At 31.2% G+C, this 25,988-nt stretch overlaps 1 protein-coding gene across 5 annotated transcripts in view; it reads right to left on the reverse strand.

The window, feature by feature from the left end:
• LOC134682962 (LIM domain only protein 3-like) overlaps positions 1–25,988 on the reverse strand; it is a 102,986-nt gene that overhangs the window by 58,957 nt on the left and 18,041 nt on the right. For 3 of the 5 annotated variants that reach the window (XM_063541912.1, XM_063541913.1, XM_063541916.1), the window contains one exon: positions 14,203–14,271. In XM_063541912.1, the coding sequence (XP_063397982.1) occupies positions 14,203–14,271 (69 nt within the window). Of the gene's footprint in view, positions 1–6,545; positions 6,755–14,202; positions 14,272–25,574; positions 25,676–25,988 lie in introns of those variants that run through there. The other 2 variants (XM_063541917.1, XM_063541914.1) reach the window with 2 other exon arrangements.

Here is a 25,988-nt window from a genome sequence, read left to right on the forward strand (position 1 = left end):
AAAAAGGGGGAGATAATTTCATTTGTATATTTCATATCAAACTTAAAAAAATATAAGAAATCTACATCTGTGTATAAAAGTCAGGATATAAAGTCCAGAAAAGGTGATCATTGCATTCATTCAGGTTATAATTTAATTTTGGATGTAAAAGCGTCTTCTGATTGGCTGACGATATTTTGTTATCAGCCCATAGACATAGTTAAGTCATTTGACCGTGACGTCATCAACGTTTTCATGATTTCTTTTATAGCCATTCATTAAGTATTGAGTGTATAGTTATTATCTTGGTTAACCTTGGTTAATTTCCTGGCAGATGTTATTCAAAATTTTCAAATTTGCTAAATGTAATTTTTTTCATTATGAATTATTCAAATTAGCGCTTATGATAATAGCACCGGTAAAACCATGCTCAATTAAATTGTTTGGGCGGAAGTGACATTTATTTCCACATTTGCTGATCGAGTGTCAAGGTGTCCATTTTTTCAATGAAAATTTGGAGTGAATTTAAGTCCACTCATAGGAATATGAATGGCCTGCATGTTATTTTTTTTTTACAGTATATATATTGTAAATGCTGAAATTAAAATAGTACCACTTTAACATGTAAAATCTATGAGGTGGGATGACTAGCTTCACGAATCATAAAATTTTCTGCTGTACCAATATAAATTTGGGTGCTACGCCTCTGAACTAAAGGTGCAGGTCTTACCAAAAACCCTTCATGGAAATCCCAATGCTTATATAATAGCATACCACCGAAATACCATTGACTTATTATATCATAAATGACTCCCTTTAAACTGACCTCATTTAAACACGAACTCTTAACATGTGAACTATGCAACATTTTCTAAGTCATTTGACCATGAATAAGGAGGGCATAACCAATGTGATGTTCCTATGCTTAAACTACTGCATACCAAATACTTTTAACCTACCCACTGAAATTGCTTAGCAACTCTTTACCAACTACTCTGAGACCAGACAAGTATTATCATGTGTGAAACAATAATCAAACAGGCAACTGATAATAAAACCATTGCTGTGACATTGTGATGATTTAGAATCAACCCTCCTAATTGTTATAATAAATATTATAAGATATATAATCAAATTTTCACTTTACAAAGAACAACATAATTAAAGCACAGAGCTAGAGAACACATTTTTAAATTGTTTTTATAATGTAAATTAATGAGGATTGTCATCTTCACGAGGACTGCCACATGTTTAGCAGGATCTGATTACCCTTCTAGAGCACCTGAGATCACCCCCAGTTTTTTTTGTTGGGTCCATGTTGCTCTTTTTAGTTTTCAATGTTGTGTTTCATGTATGACTTTTTTGTCTATATAATGGTGTTGTCAAGTTTATTTTCTACTCTTGGGTTTGAGTAATCCCTATGGTATTTTTTACCTCTCTTTTTTCAGTATTTAACAAAGTTAAATTATTTAGGAATCTGACAGTGTTTCAAGTTTAGTCGCGAGAGTCAAAAATGTATTGTTATTAATTTTTTCTCTCTTGACATTCTAGCATACGTCATAATATTAAAATTATTTTTTTGCATTTATTATTAATAAACACACATCAAGTGTGAAACAATAATACTAAAACTATGACGTCAGCCTTTTTGTTTTGACCATTATTATTTTCTACAATTAAAATGTCTTTGAATACATGTTCATATAATAAAATTAATGGTACCAATTTTCCTGCACCAAATGCGCATTTCGACAATACATGTCTCTTCAGTGATGTTTGTGGTGATTTGTTCTGATCAATTATACCAAAATTATTTTCATAATATAATAAATCTGACTGTTAACAAATACTAATTTCTCTATTTTAGAGAATGGAATGTCTAACTTAAGTACAAAAATGTATATACTTTACATTTAATATTATACATGTTATAAATGAAAATACTGTATTTACTATACTAAAATAGAATTCAATTTCTAGATGAATTATATTGAAAACTCATCACACTATTCTCTCTCCCTTTCTTTTCTTTCTATCTCTCTCTCTCTCTCTCCGGTGTTCAAACTGCTTTACTCATTATCTTAATTATATTTGTATTTAAAAAAAAAAAAAAATGCTTCCTAATAGACAGTTGTATTGATTAGATAATATCTATAGATTTATACATGATATATTGCTATTATATTTGTGTATATTATGTTGTAAATATGAAGTTATAAATAATAAAAAAAAAATTTTTTTTCTTCTCTCTATTTTACAATTGGGATACCGTTTAAAAGGTGACCACTGAAAGATGACCAATAATGTTTGCAATTTACATTATTTGCCATCATAAGAAAGTAACAAGGGGGGTATGGGGTAGGAGGGGTCCTGATCCCGAAATCCTAGGCTTAAAAACACCCAATCCCAAAGTCCTGATAAAGGTCCTATCCCCCTAATAAGGACTCAGGAACTTCTTCATTTAAATCTATCTTATATTAGACTTTTGTTCTCAATCAGCCACCATGTGACAGGACAGTCTTATTTGTGTGTCACACATATTTTAGTATTACATAATGTTCAAATTTACAAATTTGTAGTGGGAACTTTTTGTTCTTCTTTCAGCAGTATATGAACCCATGGCTAATATGATAACTTGCTGTACACATATGTTAATATGAATGTAATGACGTAGCAGCTCTTCATTAACATTTTAATTAATTTGGGAGTATGATCAATTTCAATCATAAACTTTTTTGTGCAAAGAGTCGTAGGTTCTCAAAGAACAGTTAAGTTTTGAATTGTGTGATACCATTCTTAATCTTAATCCGTTTTTGAAGGACAAAAGTAAGGGGAGATCATCTCATTCAGTATATTTCCTATCAATTACTAAAAAATATAAGAAATTGTATAAATGTCAAGAATAATGTGATCAATGGTTTTATCTGTAGTCCAGTTTTTATCTTAGCTTTCTTGGTTTATTTCCTGGCAGATGTTTTTCAAGGTACAAAAATATTTTTTGCAAAGAAGTCTGTTAATTACACTTAAATCGGCTAAATTGTTTGGGCGGCAGTGTCTTAATTTGGTAAATGTCAAGGTGTCAAAATCTAGTGTGAAACAACAATCTAACAGGTAGCTGTACTACGTAAACAATTGATAAGACGTATAAGTCTTGGCCATTGATTAGACAGTGTCATGATGTCTCTTTCAAGAATCCTTCCATCCTTTAATTACTTCTTAAAAACAGTTATGGTCAATAGTCCATGTTCATATTACAGACTTTGACTCTGTGTACTACTATTTGTCAAAGGTTACCTTCTCTGTGGTAGGACATTCTGCAATTACCAGCAACCAAAAACAGTAAAATCAAATATATAATTTGTTCCTGATGATTTATTCGTGTATAGAACATATTAAACAGGTAACCTCCCTTAAAATTGTACCCATTCAAATCTTGAATTTTCGTATTTAAGTTGCTCTTGCTTGACTGAGTACCAGGATGTCATACCACAGACATGGTAATCTGTGCAAAAAATATAAATTCTAGAGTCAAAAGTCAGTAATATGAAAATGGACTATTGTTAAGTTATACATTCAATTATTTGGCAATGCACAAGAAGATGTCCATTAAAAGTTAATTTAATGTGTAGCTGTATGAAATCTTCTAGGAGGTATAGCTACTGATGTTGATTTGAGTATGACTTGATTTGATATTTTTGATAAGGTTGACTGCACTCTGAGTTTGATTGCTTTGATTATTCCTTGATATGGCTGCATTGCACTTTGTGAGTTAACTGGTTCAGGTAAGTAACTTTGATCATTCTTTTATCAACCATTGAAATACCTATATATAGTCAACTGCACTTAGAGCTTGGATGCAGAAACTTTGATCATTCATTAATATGGTTTAAGCACTGATAGATTTATTAATGGAAAAGTAGTTAACTTTAATCCAACAATTTGTACAAAATTTGTGTTAACACATGTTGTGTATGCTTGAATTAAAAGTTGAGGGAATAAAAAGTTCAGAAAAAGGATGCAAATCTCAAACAGTGGTGTACTGTGAAAGACTGGCTTCAATTTCAATATGGATTGGAACTTTTATTTCAAGGATGTATCTAAGCTTTAAAAAAAAATGATTTGCTAAGATAAAACATCTAATTTTCACCTGCCCTGAACCAACTGTTATCATACTTAAATAGCCAGTTTTCTTTAAATGTCTAATCCACATGCATATCAACTGCAATGTTAATAAAATATATTAGTCCTCAGTGATTTTTTTTCTTTCAGAAAACCATTCAAGTCCCTTAAATGTTGAAATTACAATATCAAACAAATTCAAATATATGTTAATAAGTTCAACTAATGGCAACATATTTTCTGCGTTGGTACTTGATGGATGACATCCGAGGACAGTTTGGAAAAAATCTCTCTTATATTTAATCGCTATACTATGACAGATTTAGTTATTTAATTATTATCACTGAGCAGTTAATATGCCCTGTCCCCACTTGTTAATTTATATGCAAATAATATCAAAGACATCCACCAACTTAAAATTGTCCTGCAATTATCAAGCCAGCATGAAATACCAATATCACGCTGTTCTCATGTCTCAAATTTATGATTTATTATTTTTTAACATTTTAAAAATAATTTTAACAATTAAATTCAAATCTGAAAACTTGTATCTGCTGAGAATTTAATCCGTTTATAAATTCTGCACATTTCATGGAAGTTTAGTTTTACCATCATTACAATACCTTAACCTGTATTTTGTAATTTAATCAACAGAACACAGTCTTATATGAATCATTTTTATTCACAGTAAAAAATTAGATCTTGATATTCTTTACTTAATCATCAATCTTTAATTTTGATTGAATTTCATATAAATTTTGTTTTGGTTCACCGTTGTTTTGAATAATTTCAGTCCTGCAACCTTTGTTTTATAGTTGCTGTCGCATACAAAATAAGTATGTCTGGATTTATTTCTAGGAATCAGTTTTGATTCAGATTGATGAGTTTTATGTATGAAATAAACATGTGGTGTTTTTTTGTCAAATTCGGTTATATCTTTTTACGTATTTTGATTTTTTGTTTATTATTATAGTGTTCATGCAACTAGATGGTAGGGTTTCCTGTTTGAATGGTTTTACATTAGTCATCTTTGGGGCCCTTTATAGCTTACTGTTCTGTGTGAGGCAAGGCTCCATGTTGAAGACAGTACTTTGACCTATGACGGTTTACCTTTACAAATTGTGACTTGAATGAAGAGTTGTCTCATTGGCACTGACATACCATTTCTTTTATCTATCAGAAAAAAATAAATTTTACCTAAAAATTAAATATAAAAGCTGGAATGGGCCAGGTAACACCTGTGTCCTATAGTCTGTGCCTGATTTGCATGCTCTATGAGTACTTGAATGCTATTGCATGGTCAACTTTAACTTTTTTCCAATGGTTTCAACTTCATGTCAGGCCAATTGCAGCTGAACTGTCTGAAGCTTTTATTCAGTTTGTGAGTTTAACTTATACAGTTTACTTATGAACAACTTTTATATAAACTCGATCAGTTTAATCCTACAATGACAATTTGATCATTTAAATATTTGCCATGAAAAAAGTATTTCATATCCATTTAAATATGTCACTTATGTATGATGGAAAAGCTGGCAACAGTTGGAAAAAGTTGAATTAGTGTATTTAAGGTGTCAAGCAGTCAGATTTGTATAACGATACTTCATGCAAACAAAGAGATAAAAAAATATTTATATGTTTTATGATATAAATTTATTGTATCACCAGGGTTTCAAATTGTAAACATCGTTTTTTGTAAAATTAAAACCAGCTTTTTTTATGCCTCTGCTTCAGGTGGTATAACAGTATAACAAAAAATGGAAGAATTTGTTCATACTTTGCAAAAATGTTATAATATGTTGTGTCATACCCGTAGCCAGGGGGGGGTTCGAGGGGTTCGGACGAACCCCCCCTTGAAAACGAATAAGCACTGTTAAAGTCAAATTGTTCTGTTCGAATTGTGACTGTTAAAGTCGAGTTTGTGAGTCCAACATACCCCCCTTGGGAAATTCCTGGCTACGGGCCTGTGTGTAATGTTAAAAAATATATGAATTTTAAAATCTTGATGCCAGAAAATACAGAATGAAGGATCACTATGTTTGGCTATCTCAAATAATGTGGCAGTTTACTAGGGACTTAAAAAATACAAGTGTATTTTTCTACGGAGACAAGGGTCTAGATGACATTTGGTTCAGACTGAAAAACTTGTAAGAACTTTAATACATGGGATTTAAGAGGGGTTCTGAATACAAAATGGGTACTGTCAGACAAAGTCCATGATTTTCTAAAACCTCAAAAATAATTAGGATCAATACTATAAAAAGGCTGTGTACAAATCTAATACATTTCTATTTCATAATTCTATTATAAGAAAAAAATATAAAGAATAATTTAATTGATGATAATTGTCAGCTTTCAGACAATGAATATAAGGACTATAATAGCTCTATAGGAGGTTACTTAAACAATCTTAAGTTAGTTTCCTTAAAGTGAAGAAATAAGCTCACCGTCATCAGCCCCAAAATCTTGACTCTCCACAAAATCAACCATATCTAAAAATTCACTAGCATGTGTGTGTACATGTTCCTCCATTTTAGTTTGTTATAATGAACCTGTCTGTCCACTAGATATTAATGTATCAATAATTATATGTCAGTAAGTAAGAAGAGGGCACCTGTTACACCGAGATGTAGTGTCACCAATATGTTACCAGCATCTGTCCATATCACTGAGGAAAATAATCATTAAATGTTTTATAGATATCATTTTCATAATTATTTAATTCACTATAAATTTTCAAAGATAAAGAGATAATTTGGATTAAGTGGATTTGATTTTAGATAGAAAGTATATTTTCTATCTTGTAACTTATTAAATTTGTAAGCATATGCAAATAAGGATTTAAAAATAGCAATTAAACATAACTTGATAAAGGTGACACATAACTCAGGCGCGAATCCAGAGGGGGGGTTTGAACCCCCCTTTTTTTGGGACGATCAATGCATTTGAATGAGAACACTTGGGGATCGAGTTGGATTTTTTTTTCTATTTGAGAACATGCAGATATTACTAATTAAAATTTTAACCCAAACACCTAACTGTATACGTATGTATCCTTGAGCGCTATGTTAAACCTGGAAGTAAAACCTTGTAAGAATATGTTTCCATAAATGTCACACGATCAACACATCAGGAACTGTGTCATTGGTGATCTGCATGTTATATCTTAATGTTATCAAAGGAATTGACAGAACTTATTGATCTAGTCTCCACTTATTTTTTCAGAAGTTTTCAAATTTTATGACAATTGATTCTGAGATGGACATAGTGTATAAAACACAATCTACTGTTGAAGACATTAGCCTTTATATGTCTTTTTGCTACTTGCAACATTCAAGGGTTCCTACACAAACATAAAATACAGAATTGTAGGTTAAGTGAAAATCTTTGAATACTGAAAAATTTTGACAAGTAATAATTCCTATTTCTCTACCAAACAAAAATTTTAGTATAAACCCTGTGTATAGCCTGTGATTGCTGCTGTCAGTGATAAATTATTATGTTTATACTGTAAAAAGTTAGACTCAATTAAAAGAAATATACAGAATTTAAAAAAAATAAAATGTTTTCTTTAGATGCAATTTCAAGATTATAGCTCAGGACTGACAATCAATAAAGGTTAAAAAATTTATGATGTCAAAAAGATTAGCCTATGTCCTCTCTATCAGTAAAATACTGTTAGAGTCTGTCCAAATTTCATCAAATTCCATTTAGGATTGATGTGGTTATCTGTGTTTGAAAAACATGAACCACAGACTGAACCTGGCGTTAATGATAAAAAATAAGATCTTTTTTAAAATTGCTGTTATGTAGAGAAATAAGTTGTGATCATTAATGCTTAAAATGAATTGGTCAATAGTTACTTAGTTAATAACCTTTACAAACTAGGAAACTGAATCATATATTGGTGACTAATAGGGCATACTCTATTATTAAGAATTTATAAGGTCAATTTGTCAAACCAGGAGTCTGAGAAACAATAGGGTCACTTTTCAATTGTCTTAAAACATTTATAATATGATTTTTAAAAATACTAATGATGCCAATGAGCAGTCACTTATTACTTAAGTCTTAATTCTGTTATAACTAGAAAACTGAATCATATATAGGTTACTTAACAGGTATACCATATTATTAAAAATGTACAAATGTCAATTTGACAGCCCAGGAGTCAAATACTATAATAGTGTCACTTTACAACTGTTTTATAAAACCTGATCATATAGTGAGTGCCCTTTACTAAATTAGTTAACACAATGTAGTGTCCTATTTCAAAGTTCTTAGTCTAAATGTACTGTCTCAACACTGTGAACTTTTCAAATCAAGCACAGCTTAAAAAAATAAAAGAGCAAATACATGTATTTAATGCTTCCACTAACCATAAATATACAGTACTGGGAGCTAATATTTGCACTGCTGGTCTGTTATACAAGTGTTATACTTCATTTGTACAACAGAGATACAAAATATATACAGTCCTTTAGTAAAAGTAGTATACTATATGAAAGTACATAAACTTGAACTAACAACATATATATGAAGTACAAATCCAGTATTTTATGTTTTCTGGTACATGTACTGAAATATCCTTAGACAAATTAAATAGAACTACAATTACATTATAAGGTACTTTCTCAAGCCTAAAGTACTTTATATGCAGATTCAAAATTATCCCAAAAATATCCATTAGACAACAACAAATTCTATAAAAATTTCATACAGTAATTAAAAATGGTAAATTAATTGTTTAAAGTAGATGTACATATTAGTACTTCATTAATGTTTAAATTCAATGTGATCAGTCCATACAGATATCAGTTTCATTTGAATGATGTTCTATCTTTTGTCTTTTAATGTCCAGCCAGCATAACAATAGGTACTGAATGAAGTACCTAATTTTTGGAAAAACACTGGTCAAGTGAGGCAGCAAAGATCTCAATAATATACACACTGGTCGGGTAAAACAGCAGAGGTAAACTATAAAGATCTCAATAACAAACACACAGGTCAGATAAAACAGCAGAGATCTCAATAACAAACACACTGGTCAGATAAAACAACAAACACCTCAATAAAAAACGCACTGGTCAGATAAAATAGCAAAGATCTCAACAACAAACACAATGGTCAGATAAAACAACAAAGATCTCAATAACAAACACACTGGTCAGCAAACACACTGGTCAGATAAAACAGAAAAGATCTCAATAACAAACACACTGGTCAGGTAAAACAGCAACGATCTCAATAACAAATACACTGGTCAGGTAAAACAGCAAAGAACTCAATAACCAAAAAAATGGTCAGATAAAACAGAACAGAAATCAATAACAATCATACTGGTCAGAAAAAAACAGCAGCCCTCAATAACAAACACACTGGTCAGATAAAACAGCAGAGATCTCAATAACAAACACACTGGTCAGAAAAAAACAGCAGCCCTCAATAACAAACACACTGGTCAGATAAAACAGCACAGATCTCAATAACAAACACACTGGTCAGAAAAAACAGCAAAGATCTCAATAACAAATACAATGGTCTGATAAAACAGCAGAGATCTCAATAACAAACACACTGGTCAGAAAAAACAGCAAAGATCTCAATAACAAACACAATTGTCAGATAAAACAGCAAAGATCTCAATAACAAACAAAATGGTCAGATAAAACAGAAAGATCTCAATAACAAACACAGTGGTCAGAAAAAATGCAAAGATCTCAATAAAAAACACACTGTTCAGAAACAACAGCAAAGATCTCAATAACAAACAAAATGGTCAGATAAAACAACAAAGATCTCAATAACAAATACACTGGTCAGGTAAAAACAACAAAGATCTCAATAATAAACAAAATGGTCAGATAAAACAGAAAAGATCCCAATAACAAACACACTGGTCAGATAAAACAGAAAAGATCTCAATAACAAACACACTGGTCAGAAAAAACAGCAGAGATCTCAATAATAAACACACTGGTCAATTAAAACAGCAAAGATCTCAATAACAAATACACAGGTCAGTTTAAACAGCAAAGATCTCAATAACAAAAAAAATGGTCAGATAAAACAACAAAGATCTCAATAACAAATACACTGGTCAGGTAAAACAGCACAAAGATCTCAATAATAAACAAAATGGTCAGATAAAACAGCAAAGATCCCAATAACAAACACACTGGTCAGATAAAACAGAAAAGATCTCAATGACAAACACACTGGTCAGAAAAAACAGCAGAGATCTCAATAACAAACACACTGGTCAATTAAAACAGCAAAGATCTCAATAACAAATACACAGGTCAGTTTAAACAGCAAAGATCTCAATAACAAACAAAATGGTCAGATAAAACAGCAAAGATCTCAATAACAAACAAAATGGTCAAATAAAACAGCAAAGATCTCAATAACAAACACAATGGTCAGAAAAAACAGAAAAGATCTCAATAACAAACACACTGGTCAGAAAAAACAGCAGAGATCTCAATAACAAACACGCTGGTCAATTAAAACAGCAAAGATCTCAATAACAAATACACAGGTCAGGTAAAACAGCAAAGATCTCAATAAAAAACACACTGTTTAGAAAAAAACAGCAAAGATCTCAATAACAAACACCATGGTCAGATAAAACAGCAGAGATCTCAATAACAAACACACTGGTCAGAAAAAACAGCAAAGATCTCAATAACAAATACAATGGTCTGATAAAACAGCAGAGATCTCAATAACAAACACACTGGTCAGGAGCCTGTAATTCAGTGGTTGTCGTTTGTTTATGTGCTACATATTTGTTTTTTTTCATTCATTTTTTTATATAAATAAGGCTGTTAGTTTTTTCGCTTAAATTGTTTTACATTGTCTTATCAGGGCCTTTTATAGCTGACTATATCCGGTATGAGCTTTGCTCATTGTTGAAGGCCATACGGTGACCTATAATTGTTAATGTTTGTGTCATTTTGGTCTTTTGTGGATAGTTGTCTCATTGGCAATCATACCACACCTCCTTTTCGTTATCAAAGATCTAAATAACAAACACACTGGTCAGAAAAAACAACAAAGATCTCAATAACAAACACATTGGTCAGAAAAAACAGCAAAGATCTCAATAACAAACACAATTGTCAGATAAAACAGCAGAGATCTCAATAACAAACACAATGGTCAGATAAAACAGCAAAGATCTCAATAACAAATACACAGGTCAGGTAAAACAGCAAAGATCTCAATAACAAACACACTGGTCAGATAAAACAGCAAAGATCTCAATAACAAACACACTGGTCAGAAAAAAACAACAAAGATCTCAATAACAAACACACTGGTTAGATAAAACAACAAAGATCTCAATAACAAACATACTGGTCAGGTAAAACAGCAAAGATCTCAATAACAAACACAATGGTCAAGTAAAACAGTAAAGATCTCAATAACAAACATACTGGTCAGGTAAAACAGCAAGATCTCAATAACAAACACAATGGTCAGATAAAACAGCAAAGATCTCAATAACAGATACACTGGTCAGATAAAACAGCAAAGATCTCTGACAATAACAAACACACTGGTCAGATAAAACAGCAAAGATCTCAATAACAAACACACTGGTCAAGGATTCATTATTTTTTGTTGGATACCAATTTTTGTCGGTTTTGTTGGTACAGTTAATGAACTGTAAGATTTCCTCATGCCATGTAAATTAATACCCACGAAAATAAATGAGTCCACCGTATCTTATCAATCAAAGTCAGGGAACACTTTTGGATTCAGTTTTAATCTTGTACAAACCTCCATAAAACAAATAAGAATGTGTCCATGAGACACAGATTCCCCTGATTTTTCAAGCATAAAATTACCAAGGGCCATGAAAAAAACAACTTTGATTAAATATGATTGCAGATATGATTAAAAGTTCTTGATACGTCCTTACAATTAGCACTTTAGACCAACTGACATTAAGTACTTTTTAGTAAACACTTTTTTCTCTCTCTGCATTGTCACACGTTTCTGGATTTTTTTCCCGTAATAACTAACAATAAATGTTGTGTAAGTATTCTCACCGTTTTCCTGTGCTAATTAACTATAAAGAAACCTACCTTTTGTCAGGAGACTGATCAGTATTCTTTAGCAATGATCCAAGTATTATCCATAGTAAATTTGATCAAAATTATACCAACATGAAATTATGTATGATACACAGGTCAATTGGTTTCGACATCTAAGATAATTGCATTTTTCATACAACTATATTAATATTCAGGGTAAATGGTATATTTTTTTATTTAATCTAAATGACATTGTCATATGCATGTGACAGTTATAATACATCCACAGAACCCTGGGGCTCTCTTTACGTTACTAAGGTCAATGTATTTTCTTAGCTTAAGAGGATAAGTATAAGTCATGAACAAATATCATCTTAGTTTCGGTAAAATACAAGTACAAAAAGAAATGGCTGTAAACAAATAGATTTTCAATAAAAGGAACATTACCATTGTAAAATAAGGGATGTTTTCTGTGTTTTGGTGAGGATGTTGTCTTTTTGACACATTCACCATTTCCATTCTCAATTTTATTACATTCCTGCTGTTAAGTTTTCAACAGGCTTTACTTTTGAATCTAGTAAAATGCAATGAAAACTTTGAAAAGATTTAAAAAATAAATAAATGTTGTTTACTCTAAGTCCTGGAGAATAATAAAAAGTCTTCACCTTAAATTAATAACAAAGGTTTAAAAACAATGTTTTTTTAAAATTTAGTCAGGAGGTGGTGCGGTGCGTACTAGAAGACAAAGCTGTTTTTCAAAATACAACATTTAAGTACATGTTTTATTACATTACAAGAGTTTTTTCACATTTTCCACTCATCAGTGGCTACCCTTTGATGGTTGAAAAAGTCATCATATAATTTTGATGAAGCAGAAATCTTCTTATACCACATAAAAAGGGCTTGCTTTTCAAGCTTACTGCGCAGGTTGAACTGTGCATCATATTGTAAGCCAGAACTATTGTCGTAATTGGCAATAACAATCAATTTTAATTATTATAAATTATCTATTTAATTTGAATATGGTTGTAATTGAAAACTGTAGTTTCAAATTTAAATAAATTTATTATTGCAATTTTCATTACACCACAAACTTTCTCTTTTTTATCTCTCTCTCTCTCTTGAATTCAATATATATTTCTATAACAACTTTTCTCATACCATTGAAGTATTGATTTAAAATCTATAGGTCATACAACCTTTCTAATTCATTTTTTTACCACTGCTGTCCAATTTGACAAGAAAGGGAAGTCTCATTTATTTAGGTGTCACACTTTCAGACAAAGCTATTACTTTTAATGTTACCATAAGTTCAAATTCTAGATTTTTTTCTTAGTGGACAACCACTTAATAAAGTTTTAAAATTGAAAAGAAAAATTGCCCTGGCTTTTAACTTGCAGGACATCAATTCTTCATCGTTTCTAAGAAAACTTAATTAGAATCCAATCTTTTTGTTTTGTTGGACTTGTACGAAAGGAGAAGCACATTAAACGTCAAATCCTGTTTCGACAGAATTTGATGGGAAATAAAATTACAGCATATGATTTTGACATTTTTGTCCCTGGTCTTTCATAGATGGTGTTATATACATTTTGTACAATTACACCAAGGTGTATAAGACCTATACTGTTATTCAATTTGCACGATGTCTGTCATAACAGCTTATTTATGATTTCTTCATCTTAAATGACATACCAACACTATGATGGTGGAATAAAATATTTCCCACAAATTGGACTCATGCTTTTGAATTATTTATGTCAGAAATATGTTTTCATATCATTGATGGCACATATCAGAAACTGAAAGGAAAATTGGCACTGACATTGATTCTATAAAAAATTTGTATAAAAACTATAAATGGAAAATTAACATTTTATTAGTATTCTGCGTCCAAAGTCAGTGTTTTCTGAAACCTATGTTATTTATATAAAGAATAATTATGTTTAACTGTTCCCTTGATGTTCCGGTGTTGGTATTATTTTCTTTAGATTTCTGGTACCCTTACAACACTGATAATTCATACCAATTAATAAAGTTCTTTATTATAATATCTTACCAGTGATTGGGAGGACATCCTGGTCAAGGATCAGGGGAGATAACCCCTCCTCTGTCAGTTTCTCATCAGCTGAAAATAGAAATATTTCAGAATTAACACAGTGTCATATGAAAATAATGTCCCATCATGTAATATTGTTTGTCATTTGTATTTAAGTGTTTTCCCATGATGTACACATACACATCTTTTTTTGTGTGTTTTTCTCGAAGGTTCAGTTTTTAGTACTAGGATATGTTTTAATGACTGCAACTTGAGAAATTAGAAATACCAACCTTCATTAGTGGAGAAGTAAAACTGATTCATTATCCTTCATTTTAAGGGTACCAATGTTCATGGGTAGAGGTGAATCCCAAAATTTTAATGTTCAACAAAGTACCCATTTTCTATAAAGGCTTACATAAATAAGGCCGTTAGTTTTCTTGTTTGAATTGTTTTACATTTTCATTTGGGGGCCTTTTATAGCTAATTATGCGGTATGGGCTTTGTTCATTGTTGAAGGCCATACAGTGACCTATAGTTGTTAATTTTTGTGTCATTTTGGTCTCTTGTAGAGTCTTTTAGTTGTCTTGTTAGCAATCAAACCACTTTTTTTTATATTGTGTGCAGACATTAGCAAAACCGCAAAATCAAATAGCAACAATTATTAAATACACACATTTTTTTTTAATCAATGTAATATGAAAATAAATAAGTCCAGAGCAGCTTTGTTGGTGGAGCTGTGACTTCCTGTCTCATGGTCACCAGTCTTTGGTCCATAATTGCTTACGGTTGCAGTTTTTTTGTTTGAAAATAACAAAATCAACTATAAATTTGTTCCTCTTGTTCCAAGAATTTAACGAAATTTAGCATATCTAGTTTGATATTGTAATGGGTATTTGGTATTTGGTTGAGGAAAGGTTTACTGACATGTACCCTTGACCTAGTTAACTGTATTAGCTGTTCTGGGGTACTCCTTTAGTAATGTTGGTAGAGCATTTGTTAACTATGTATGGGGTCAAGGTTTGTACTGCTTTAGCTAAATAGTTAATTTGGGAACAGTCTGCTTAAAACCAGCCCCAAATGCAAGTGGAAAAGTGGAACTGGTTTTGATCAGACTGATTTTGGAAGGAGAATCAAGATCTATACTGTTCAATTTATCAAAAGATCAGAAGACAATTTTTTTGTGATCAGATAAAGTAGACATGCACTTTTAAATAGATAATTTGACAAATTATAGCCTAGACCCTTTATTCAGCTTGACATGCAAACTGTTTTCAAAGTTAGAAACACTTGACACATCTATTGAAAGTATATATACAATTTAACACATCTTTCAAAACCTATAACACAGAGCATTAGTTATTCATGAAGACTTCTATTTTATCCTTTTATCTCGTAATAAGCCAATTTCTTTTCAATGAAAGTAAATTTTTTCCTTAATTGAAATGAGATTTTTTCTCGTGGATACGTGGGACCTTTCAGTAATCCATCACCATGCACCTGTCTACTGACTGAGGAACTCGATTGGACAATTATAACGGAAATTGAAATGGCTCTAGCCTAATTCATTTCTGGCTAGTGCAAAACAAAAAGCTCATTTATTTTTTTATCATAAGATGTTAAAAGCAATTTTCTGAAATCCATATAACCACCAAAAGATTGAAATTCATTTTCATCATGACTTTAAATTTTCTTTTCAAATTAAGGAAGCAAACAATCAAAGAATAAATTGAAATGGCAATTATTACAGAAAAGTACAAAATAAAGTGAGCTTAGGTGATATATAGGCCTAAACAATTACCCGAAAATCATATAGAAGCATTTAGGAATAATGTTCTTTGCAAGGGCTGCTTTCAATAAAATCAGCCATAAATCATCAGTTAGTTTAGGAAAAACTTGACCAAGGACAGTCTCTAAAAGGCTAAAATCAACTTGAATTGCTAACTTGACTTATAACTAGGAGTTACACAGAAATGATATTCAGGTCTGGTTTTAACAATATTATTAACTTTTCATAGTTATATGCATTATATATAAAAAAAAAAAAAAAAAAAGAAGATGTGGTATGATTGCCAATGAGACAATTAACTCTCCACATGAGACCAAAATGACACAGAAATTAACAACTTTTTGTCATTGTTCAGCAGCCTTCAACAATGAGCAAAGCCCATACCACATAGTCAGCTATAAAAGACCCAATAATGACAATGTAAAACAATTCAAACGAAAAAAAATTAACAAAAAACAAATATGTTACACATAAACACACCAAGATCACTGAATTACAGGCTCCTGAGTAAAGTCTTGGATAACAGTTATACTGAGCCATGTCACTAGAAGTTATAAACGGATAAACTTTAACCTTTACACTGTATCTAAAAGGTTATCAATAAAAAAAAGTCCATTTATAAGAAAATTATGACATCTGTCTCATTGACTATAGGCTGTTTGCACAACATCAACATTCAACATATATATACCGGTTTGTCATATTGTTCAGAAGGGATATCTACTCTAGAAGAGTAAAATTTTGAAACCATAAAGAGACTTAGAGAGAATTGCAAGAATTGTTCTAAATTATATCAAATATAGTCTTGCAAATCTTAAGTATGATTGTATCTTTGAGGTAAAAGACAGAAGATGGAAGCCTTGTTTATACTGCTGCAATCCTATAACATATTAAGGTCTCTAAGGATGTAATAAACTTTGTATTAAAGTTGAACTGTGTAGCTTAACTTCAAATTTGTTAGTTTAATCAGGGAAAATTTTCAATTGAAATTTACAAATTATTCGTGCAATCAACATTTGTATGATAGAAATGACTCGGATTAATCCGATAAGTCAATTAAGTTACGTTTATTACTCATAATACATCGATATTGGCTCATTTAAACAGGATTACGAACATACTCTACCATTTAAAAATTCTTCAAATAAAGAAAATCAAATTTTAGATTTCGACTAATATCCCTAATTTGTTAAATATTGCTTAAATTATGCCCTTGAGCTTGTCTTTGTGACATTAAATTCTAAATTAATGTTTAGAAAATAGAGTAATGAAGGGATTCTTATCCTGCCTAGGGAAGCCATTGAAACTTAAAGTTTCCGTACTATTCTGATCGTAACAAAAGCATTACAGAGGTGACTACAGAGTTAATAGGATTAATAGATTTTACAACAGTTTGATCACCCAAAAATTTGCATTTTATTACAGCTATATTTTTTAAAACTTCCTATCTTTTGTTTATAGTTGTGGAGAAAACCGGAAGTTCCCAAGTGTTCATAGAAAACAAGGGCACTTTTCATGGCAATTGTACAAATGTATTGAAAGGATAGAAAGTTGTAAAAACCTGACTATTCTTCCTGATAGACTTATAGAATTGATGAAGTAAATTAACATTATATTATGAAAAGATTCTTATCTTCTTATTTCACTTGACAAAACAGATCAAATTGATGCATGACATTAAAAAACAAACAAAAAACAATTTCAGATGATTTTCTATAGATTAAAAACAAACTGTTTATAGTTGCTTTACCCTCTACGTCATTTGGTGGAGAGTTGTCTAAAAAGCAATCATACCACATCTTCTTATTTTTTTGTTTTCTAATGAGGACTCAGAAATGTGATTTTTTATATTTATACTGGCTGCATGACTGGTTTCAGCAAATATTACACATAGATATATAAGGGAAATAATTAGTTCTATGCATTGTAATTTAGCAGATATATATGGGAAATAATTAGTTCACAGTAGTGTTGTCAAATCGTACACTTTTGCCTAACCGGTTACTCGGATAATCGTTCGACCGATTAACCGGTTAACCGGTTATTTAAGTTAACGTTGGTGTTTGAAAGCCTTATCAATAGAACCCTACACAGAGATATAAGATGTGGTATGAGTGTCAATTTGACAACCTTTTATCCAAGTCATAAATACGCTTTTAGAATTGACGTTTTTCCTTTAGCATTATAAGGCTTGTCTGTGAAGATTTCTGGCAAAGTTTGACTTTTAATAATCAAATAATCTGTATCAACTATAGCGTTTGTACCAGAACTGCAGATTAAATCAAAGCCTGAAAGGCTGTAAAACCAATTGCTGCCATGTTTATGTTTTGGGTACTTTTTTTTCATCCACATTTATTTAAGAATTGAACATGACAGGAGTGTTGTCTAGTGAGAATTAAGAAGGTTTTAACTTTATATCAATTAAAGACTTTAGCAGAAAGTCATTTTTAATATGTTTTATATTTCACAGGGAGACAACACGTTTACCAGGCTAAAGTTGGGGTCAAATATACATGTGCTGAAACATATAAACTCCAAGAGAAATTATTATGGATTATCCCCTAGTAGTGTTTGAAACTGGGCAATAATTTCCTTTATTGATTTAATTTTCATAATTAATTTAAATTTAACACTTCAGTTAAAACATTTCAACTTTCCAGACGCAAATGTTGAAAAACGGGAAAGAAACAAAATATTTTACAAGACATAAACATGAAAAAATAAATATATATTTCAGCTGACTAAAAATATTTTCATAATGTTACTTTGTCATCATTTCTTAAAAACTAAGTCCCAAACATTATTGCTCAGTTGATATGTGTCATCCTCATGCGGTACGAGATAACTATAATTCTCTTGCAATCCCGAAAAGAGGGGCCATCACAGACAAACATGACATTAAATCGTCATTATATGAACAAGAACAAACAGCTCTAAGTTGCTTTGATATTTATCCATTTTTCAGGAAACATGTGAAAATGATCTTCAATATTTCGAAAACATGTGAAACAAAATTGGATAACCTGTGTAGTGATTTTGATTTTACGATAAATTTATGAATGAACGACAATTTTATGAATGAACAAGAGCACCTGACCTCTTTCTTAAAAAAACACCAATTAAACATATAAAACCGTATATTATAAAAGATAATTCAGTCAAATTTTCAATACTAAATCAACAACTGAAATGATTCCATATTTTGTTGAAACATCGTACGAACGGAAAACGGAATCGCAGGTATAAAAATGCATTTTTTTCACTCGGACGTCTATGTTTTTTTGATAGTCAAACGGTTGTCCCCCTAAATACAAAAATACATCTACAAGAACGTATGCTGAACTTTCTTAAATCCACTAACGTTTTTCAAAAGTTTCAAGCTATGTATTGCATTAGAAAACATACATAGGTGTTTAAGAATGACAGACCAGGAGCCTGTTTAACAAAATACTATGGCTTGATCTGGGCGGAGTCTCTGATCTGGGTCACAAAGATGGCCATACGCGACAGCATGAAAGCAATTGCTTTAAAAATCAAAAAAAAATCTTAATCTCCTACAATTGAATATGTCATATGTCTGAAACCGATTATTCTTTTCATTTTCTTTTGTTGTCTCCAAAAATAATGGGGTGTGTTTCAATTTGAAATGATTAATTATAAAAAAGAAGATGTGGTATGATTGCCAATGAGTCAATTTTTCACAAGGGACCAAAATGACACAGAAATTAACAACCATAGGTCATTGTTCATGCTGTACGACCTGTTTCTTCGCTGTGTTTTTTTTCTTTAAGCATGTTACTCGTACTTTCATGTATACATTGAGTACATTCTCTTGGGTTTGCATTTCACAATTTTTGAATTTTAAGTAAGACTAACCCTTGCACTACAGAGGTTGCACATTTAAATGTAGGTTAACACAATATTATATCGAAAACGAAATTATGAAGTAATTAGTAAAATTAAATCTCATTACTGATTTAAAGTTACTGTTAAAAAAACCATATTTACTAATTATGTTTCTAAAAGATCCTGCCCGAACTCTAATTAATTTTATGTTGTTAGGATTAACAAAAGCAATCAATATACTGGACAATTGATCTGTCGAACTAATTACCATGAGGACAATTTTAAAATAAAACATAACTATTTAATGATTTGATTTTCAACACAAATTTATATAAAATCTATCGAAATTGAAAAAAGTCCGGTTAACCGGTTAACGTTTTTGGTATTCGGTATTCGGTCGTTCGACCGATTAACCGGTTAACCGGTTAATCGTTGACAACACTAGTTCACAGAATATACTTTCTGCTATTTTAAAAGCTTACAATATGTCTGAAGGAGTAGGGAAACATTAGAATGGAGCAAAGACCACATATTTAGCCATCCTTATTTTGTAATGTTACAGGTCATGAAGGACTGGCAGGTGACAACATGAATTGGATAACAAGAGGCTCTCAAGAGCCTGAATCACTCACCTTAATTTTTTTGGGTTAAATCTCTCATCAATGATTATTTTGGCTTTTCAATTTATTTAAATGTTCTTTGAATCGCCCTATTTTCTTCAAAAGCAAAAAAAAATCATTTTCTCCTATGTTCTATTTTAGCCATAGGAGCTATGTTTCTTGACATACAAGGAAATAAAATATAAAATTTATACTAGATACTCTGAAACTCATTTAGCCTAAGTTTGGCTGAAATTGAAGTCATGATGAACAAATTGTGAAAAAAATATTTAAAGGGCAATAACTCCTTAAGGGGTCAATTGACAATTTTGGTCAAATAAACTTATTTGTAGATCTTACTTTGCTTAACATTTTTGCTATAAACAGTTTATCTGTATTTATAATAATATTCAAGATAATAACCAAAAACTGCAAAATTTCTTTAAAATCATCAATTAAGGGGCATTATACCTGAAAATCCAGTTACCCAATTCGGCTGAAAATTTTAGGACAGGTAGGCCTTGACCTGAGAAATACTTTAATTTATTGTTTTATTTGCTCTAAATGCTGGAGTTTTTGAGATATAAGCCAAAAACTGCATTTTATCCTGTGTTCTATTTTTAGTCATGACGGCCATGTTTTTTGACGAAATAGAAAATAAAATACAAAGTTTATTAAATACACCCTACTGATCATTCAGTTGAAGTTTGGTTGAATTTGGTTGAGTAGTTTTAGAGGAAAAGTTTTTTTTAAAGTTTGCAAATATGATGAACAAATTGTGAAAAATTGTCATTAAAGGACAATAACCCCTTAAGGGGTCAATTGACAATTTTGGTCATATTAACTTATTTGTAGATCTTACTTTGCTGATCATTTTTGCTGTTTACAGTTTATATTTATCTATAATAATATTCAAGATAATGACCAAAAACTGCAAAATTTCCTTAAAATTACCAATTTAAGTGGCAGCAACCCAACATTGGGTTGTTTGATTCATCTGAAAATTTCAGGGCTGATAGATCCTGACCTAATGAACATTTTCACTCCATGTCAGATTTGCTCTAAATGCTTTCGTTTTTGAGATATAAGCCAAAAACTGCATTTGACCCCTATGTTCTATTTTTAGCAATGGCAACCATGTTTGTTGATAGATCAAAACTTTGGATACAATTTATAAACAAGATACCCTAAGGAACATTCAGTTAAAGTTTGGAAGTATTTGGCCGGGTAGTTTCAGAGGAGAAGATTTTTGTAAAAGTTAATTAAGATTAATGAAAAATGGTTAAAAATTGACTATAAAGGGCAATAACTCCTAAAGGGGTCGATTGACAATTTTTGTCATATTAACTTATTTGTAGATCTTACTTTGCTGATCATTTTTGCTGTTTACAGTTTATCTTTATCTATAATAATATTCAAGATAATGACCAAAAACTGCAAAATTTCCTTAAAATTACCAATTAAGTGGCAGCAACCCAACAATGGGTTGTTTGATTCATCTGAAAATTTCAGGGCTGATAGATCTTGACCTAATGAACATTTTTACTCCATGTCAGATTTGTTCTAAATGCTTTCGTTTTTGAGATATAAGCCAAAAACTGCATTTGACCCCTATGTTCTATTTTTAGCCATGGTGACCATGTTTGTTGATAGATCAAAACTTCGGATACAATTTATAAACTAGATACCCTAAGGAACATTCAGTTAACGTTTGGAAGTATTTGGCCTAGTAGTTTCAGAGGAGAAGATTCTTGAAGTAGTTTACGACGACAGACGACGGACGACAGACGACGACGGACGCCAAGTGATGGCATAAGCTCACTTGGCCCTTGGGCCAGGTGAGCTAAAAATTATAAATATGCACGAAAATGAATTTAAATAAGTTTTAACAGTTTGACCACATGAATTAATATGTTAGTGAAGATAGCTATGTATCTTGTTATTATGACATGAATATGACAGTTGTCGTTAAAAATGATTTAATAAAGAAATTTTTGAAAAAGTTGCAAATTTAGTAATTGAAAATGATTTAATAAAGAAATTTGGGAAAAAGTGGCAAATTTAGTAATTAAAAATGATTTAATAAAGAAATTTTGGAAAAAGTGGCAAATTTAGTAATTAAAAATTATTTAATAAAGAAATTTTTGGAAAAAGTGGCAAAATGTTATGTGTATATATAGATTGTTAATAAACAAAAGGTCAAGTCCTAAAAGATTATTGTCCAACACCTGACTGGAAGACATAATAATTTGATAAAGAGATATTATAATGATAACTTGATCATCACACCTTTCTTAACCTTGGGCACACTTAATAACACCTGGACAATTCTGATAAAACTTAACACTTGATTACACCTGGACAATTCTAATAAACCATATCACCTGATCATTTACATGTAGACAGAAAATAACAATCATTTTATTATTAAATAACAGTCAAAGTAATGACTTTATATAGAAATATATTAAATGTTAAAATTACTTTTATTGCATAAAACATACAAGATAAATGTTAAAAGTACTCATTATTACATGATATTCAATAATATATAAATGTAGAAAAATATTTATTTATTTACACCATTTTGATATTAAAAAATAAATATAAAAAAATATTTATTATTTACTAATACTTAAAACATTTTTGTTTTTAAAACCACTTAAAATTTTTAATTCATTATTTTTTTGGTGACTCCAATTTAAAATTTCATTGCTGATTTAATTAAACTAAATGTATTACATGTAAAGTTAAGAAGATTTGGTATGATTGCCAATGAGACAACTACGTATCCACTAAAGTTCAAATGAAGTCAGGCGCGGATCCAGCCATTTTAACAGGAAAGGTTCCCAACCCAGGATAAAGGGGGTGTTCCAACTATGTGTCCCCATTCAAATGCATTGATTGCATAAAAAAAGGAGGTGTTCCAACCCTGGACCCTCCCCCTGGATCCGCCACTGAAAGTGGATCTAAGCAAATATTATGTTGACATGTATAACAGAGGACCTTATTTAAAGACAACTTTAGAATTTGTGGGGTTTATCTGCTTTATAAGTAGATATGTTTTATATACATGTTTCTCATTTCTTGTTTTTATATATAGATTAGACCATTGGTTTTCCAGTTTGAATGGTTTTACACTAGTAATTTTTTTAGAATCCTTTATAGCTTGCTGTTCTGTGTGAGACATTAGGCTTCATGTTGAAGACCGTACTTGATCTATAACGGTTTACTTTTATGAATTGTGACGTGGATGGAATTGTCTCCTTCGCACTCATACCACATCTTCTATGTTCATATACTAGTATGAAAATATTTAGCAACAGGTGTTTCATGTATTGTCTATATAATAACAATAATAAAATTCTCTGCTGTTCACTAGATTGAAATGTTTTCAAACTAAATGTCATGTATAACTTGGAAAACATATCAGTTTATAAATTTAGGTATTATTTGTGATTTAGCACTGTACATCAGCATATCAAATATTAAAAATTGTTCTGGTGCAAATCCTACTGGTATTTATTGAGAAACATAATTTCTCATTATTTTTTTATTATTATAGCTGACCATGGTGTAAAGCTCATCCAACCATGGTTTGACCATGGTGTAAAGCACATCCAACAAAGGTTTGACCATGGTGTAAAGCTCATCCAACCATGGTTTGACCATGGTGTAAAGCTCATCCAACCATGGTTTAACCATGGTGTAAAGCACATCCAACAAAGGTTTGACCATGGTGTAAAGCACATCCAACAAAGGTTTGGCCATGGTGTAAAGCACATCCAACAAAGGTTTGACCATGGTGTAAAGCACATCCAACCATGGTTTGACAATGGTGTAAAGCACGTCCAACAAAGGTTTGGCCATGGTGAAAAGCACATTCAACCATGGTTTGGCCATGGTGTAAAGCACATCAAACAATGGTTTGGCCATGGTGTAAAGCACATCTAACTATAGCCAACCATGATTTAAAGCACATTCAACTATAGCTGACCATGGAGTAAGGCACTTCCAACATTAGTTTGACCATGGTATAAAGAACTTCCAAGCATAGCTGACCATGGTGTGAAGCACATCCAACCATAGCTGACCATGGTGTAAAGCACATCAAACCATAGCTGACCATGGTGTAAAGCACATCCAACCATGGTTTGACCATGGTGAAAAGCACATCTAACAAAGGTTTGACCATGGTTTTAAGCACATCCAACCATAGTTGACAATGGTATAAAGCACATCCAACCATAGTTGACCATGGTATAAAGCACATCCAACCATGGTTTGACCATGGTGTAAAGCACATCCAACCATGGTTTGGCCATGGTGTAAAGCACATCCAACCATAGTTGACCATGGTGTGAAGGACATCCAACCATAGTTGACCATGGTGTGAAGGACATCCAACCATAGTTGACCATGGTGTGAAGCACATCCAACCATGGTTCGACTATGGTATAAAGCACATCCAACCATGGTGTAAAGCACATTCAACCATGGTTCGACTATGGTATAAAGCACATCCAACCATGGTGTAAAGCACATTCAACCATGGTTCGACTATGGTATAAAGCACATCCAACCATAGTTGACCATGGTAAGGCACATCCAACCATGGTTTGACCATGGTTATCAATGGCTTAAGTGGTTGTAACAAAGGTTAACCAAGGTTGCATGTTTCAAGTGTGTACAATGGTATAAGAAACATTGATATTTGTATCTGCAGCCATCCTTTGATGTATAAGAGAGGGGTTATTCAAAACATTAAAGGAAGCTGATAATATTTTATCAAATTTAGTATAGACACTCAAGTTTAATTTTGATAAGAGGGTTTTTTTTTGGTAATATTTTCACGAAAATCATTTATATTCATAAATCCCCTCATAAGATTCTGAAGAGGAACAAATTTCACTTTCTTTGGGATGATAATAACAGACAAAAAATAAGTCAGAATTCATTCCTTATAATTGTGAGAATGCAAAGAAAGACAATTAAAATTATCTTTTTACCTATAAAGTAAAAAAATACAAGCTTTATATCAATTAATTAATCATAGTTGTCCAATAGAACCAAGCTGACCAATTGTGGCAAAACTAAATAATCAATAACATTGTTTAATAACATTTCCATCAAAAATTATTATCAAAATTGTTAATTACCTTCATCAAAATTGAAATCAATTTCCTCCATTTAAAGCATGTGTTCTATTTCATACAGAATTATACAGGTATCTCTCATGTTTCAATCTAATCAGTTATATCCCGTTTTGGAGTATGTAAGGAGTTCATAGGTCATACATGATAGAACTTTATCATCCAGTAGCAAAATATTATGAACTTATACAGGGAATATGTGAAACAAAGCTCTATCTGGGGTATTTCAATATAAATCTCAGTTTCGTAAATATTATGAGGAAACTTACAGTCAAGAAAGTTTACATTGACAGAACATCCCCCTCTCATAAATACATGATACAATTGAATTAAATAAATAATAATAAAAAATATGTTTTGTGTTTTTAATTATCAATCTAGATATAAAAATTTACCAAAATGTCTTGCAAATTGGTGAAA

The sequence above is a fragment of the Mytilus trossulus genome, chromosome 9 (assembly GCF_036588685.1).
Source record: "Mytilus trossulus isolate FHL-02 chromosome 9, PNRI_Mtr1.1.1.hap1, whole genome shotgun sequence".
NCBI lineage: Eukaryota > Metazoa > Mollusca > Bivalvia > Mytilida > Mytilidae > Mytilus > Mytilus trossulus.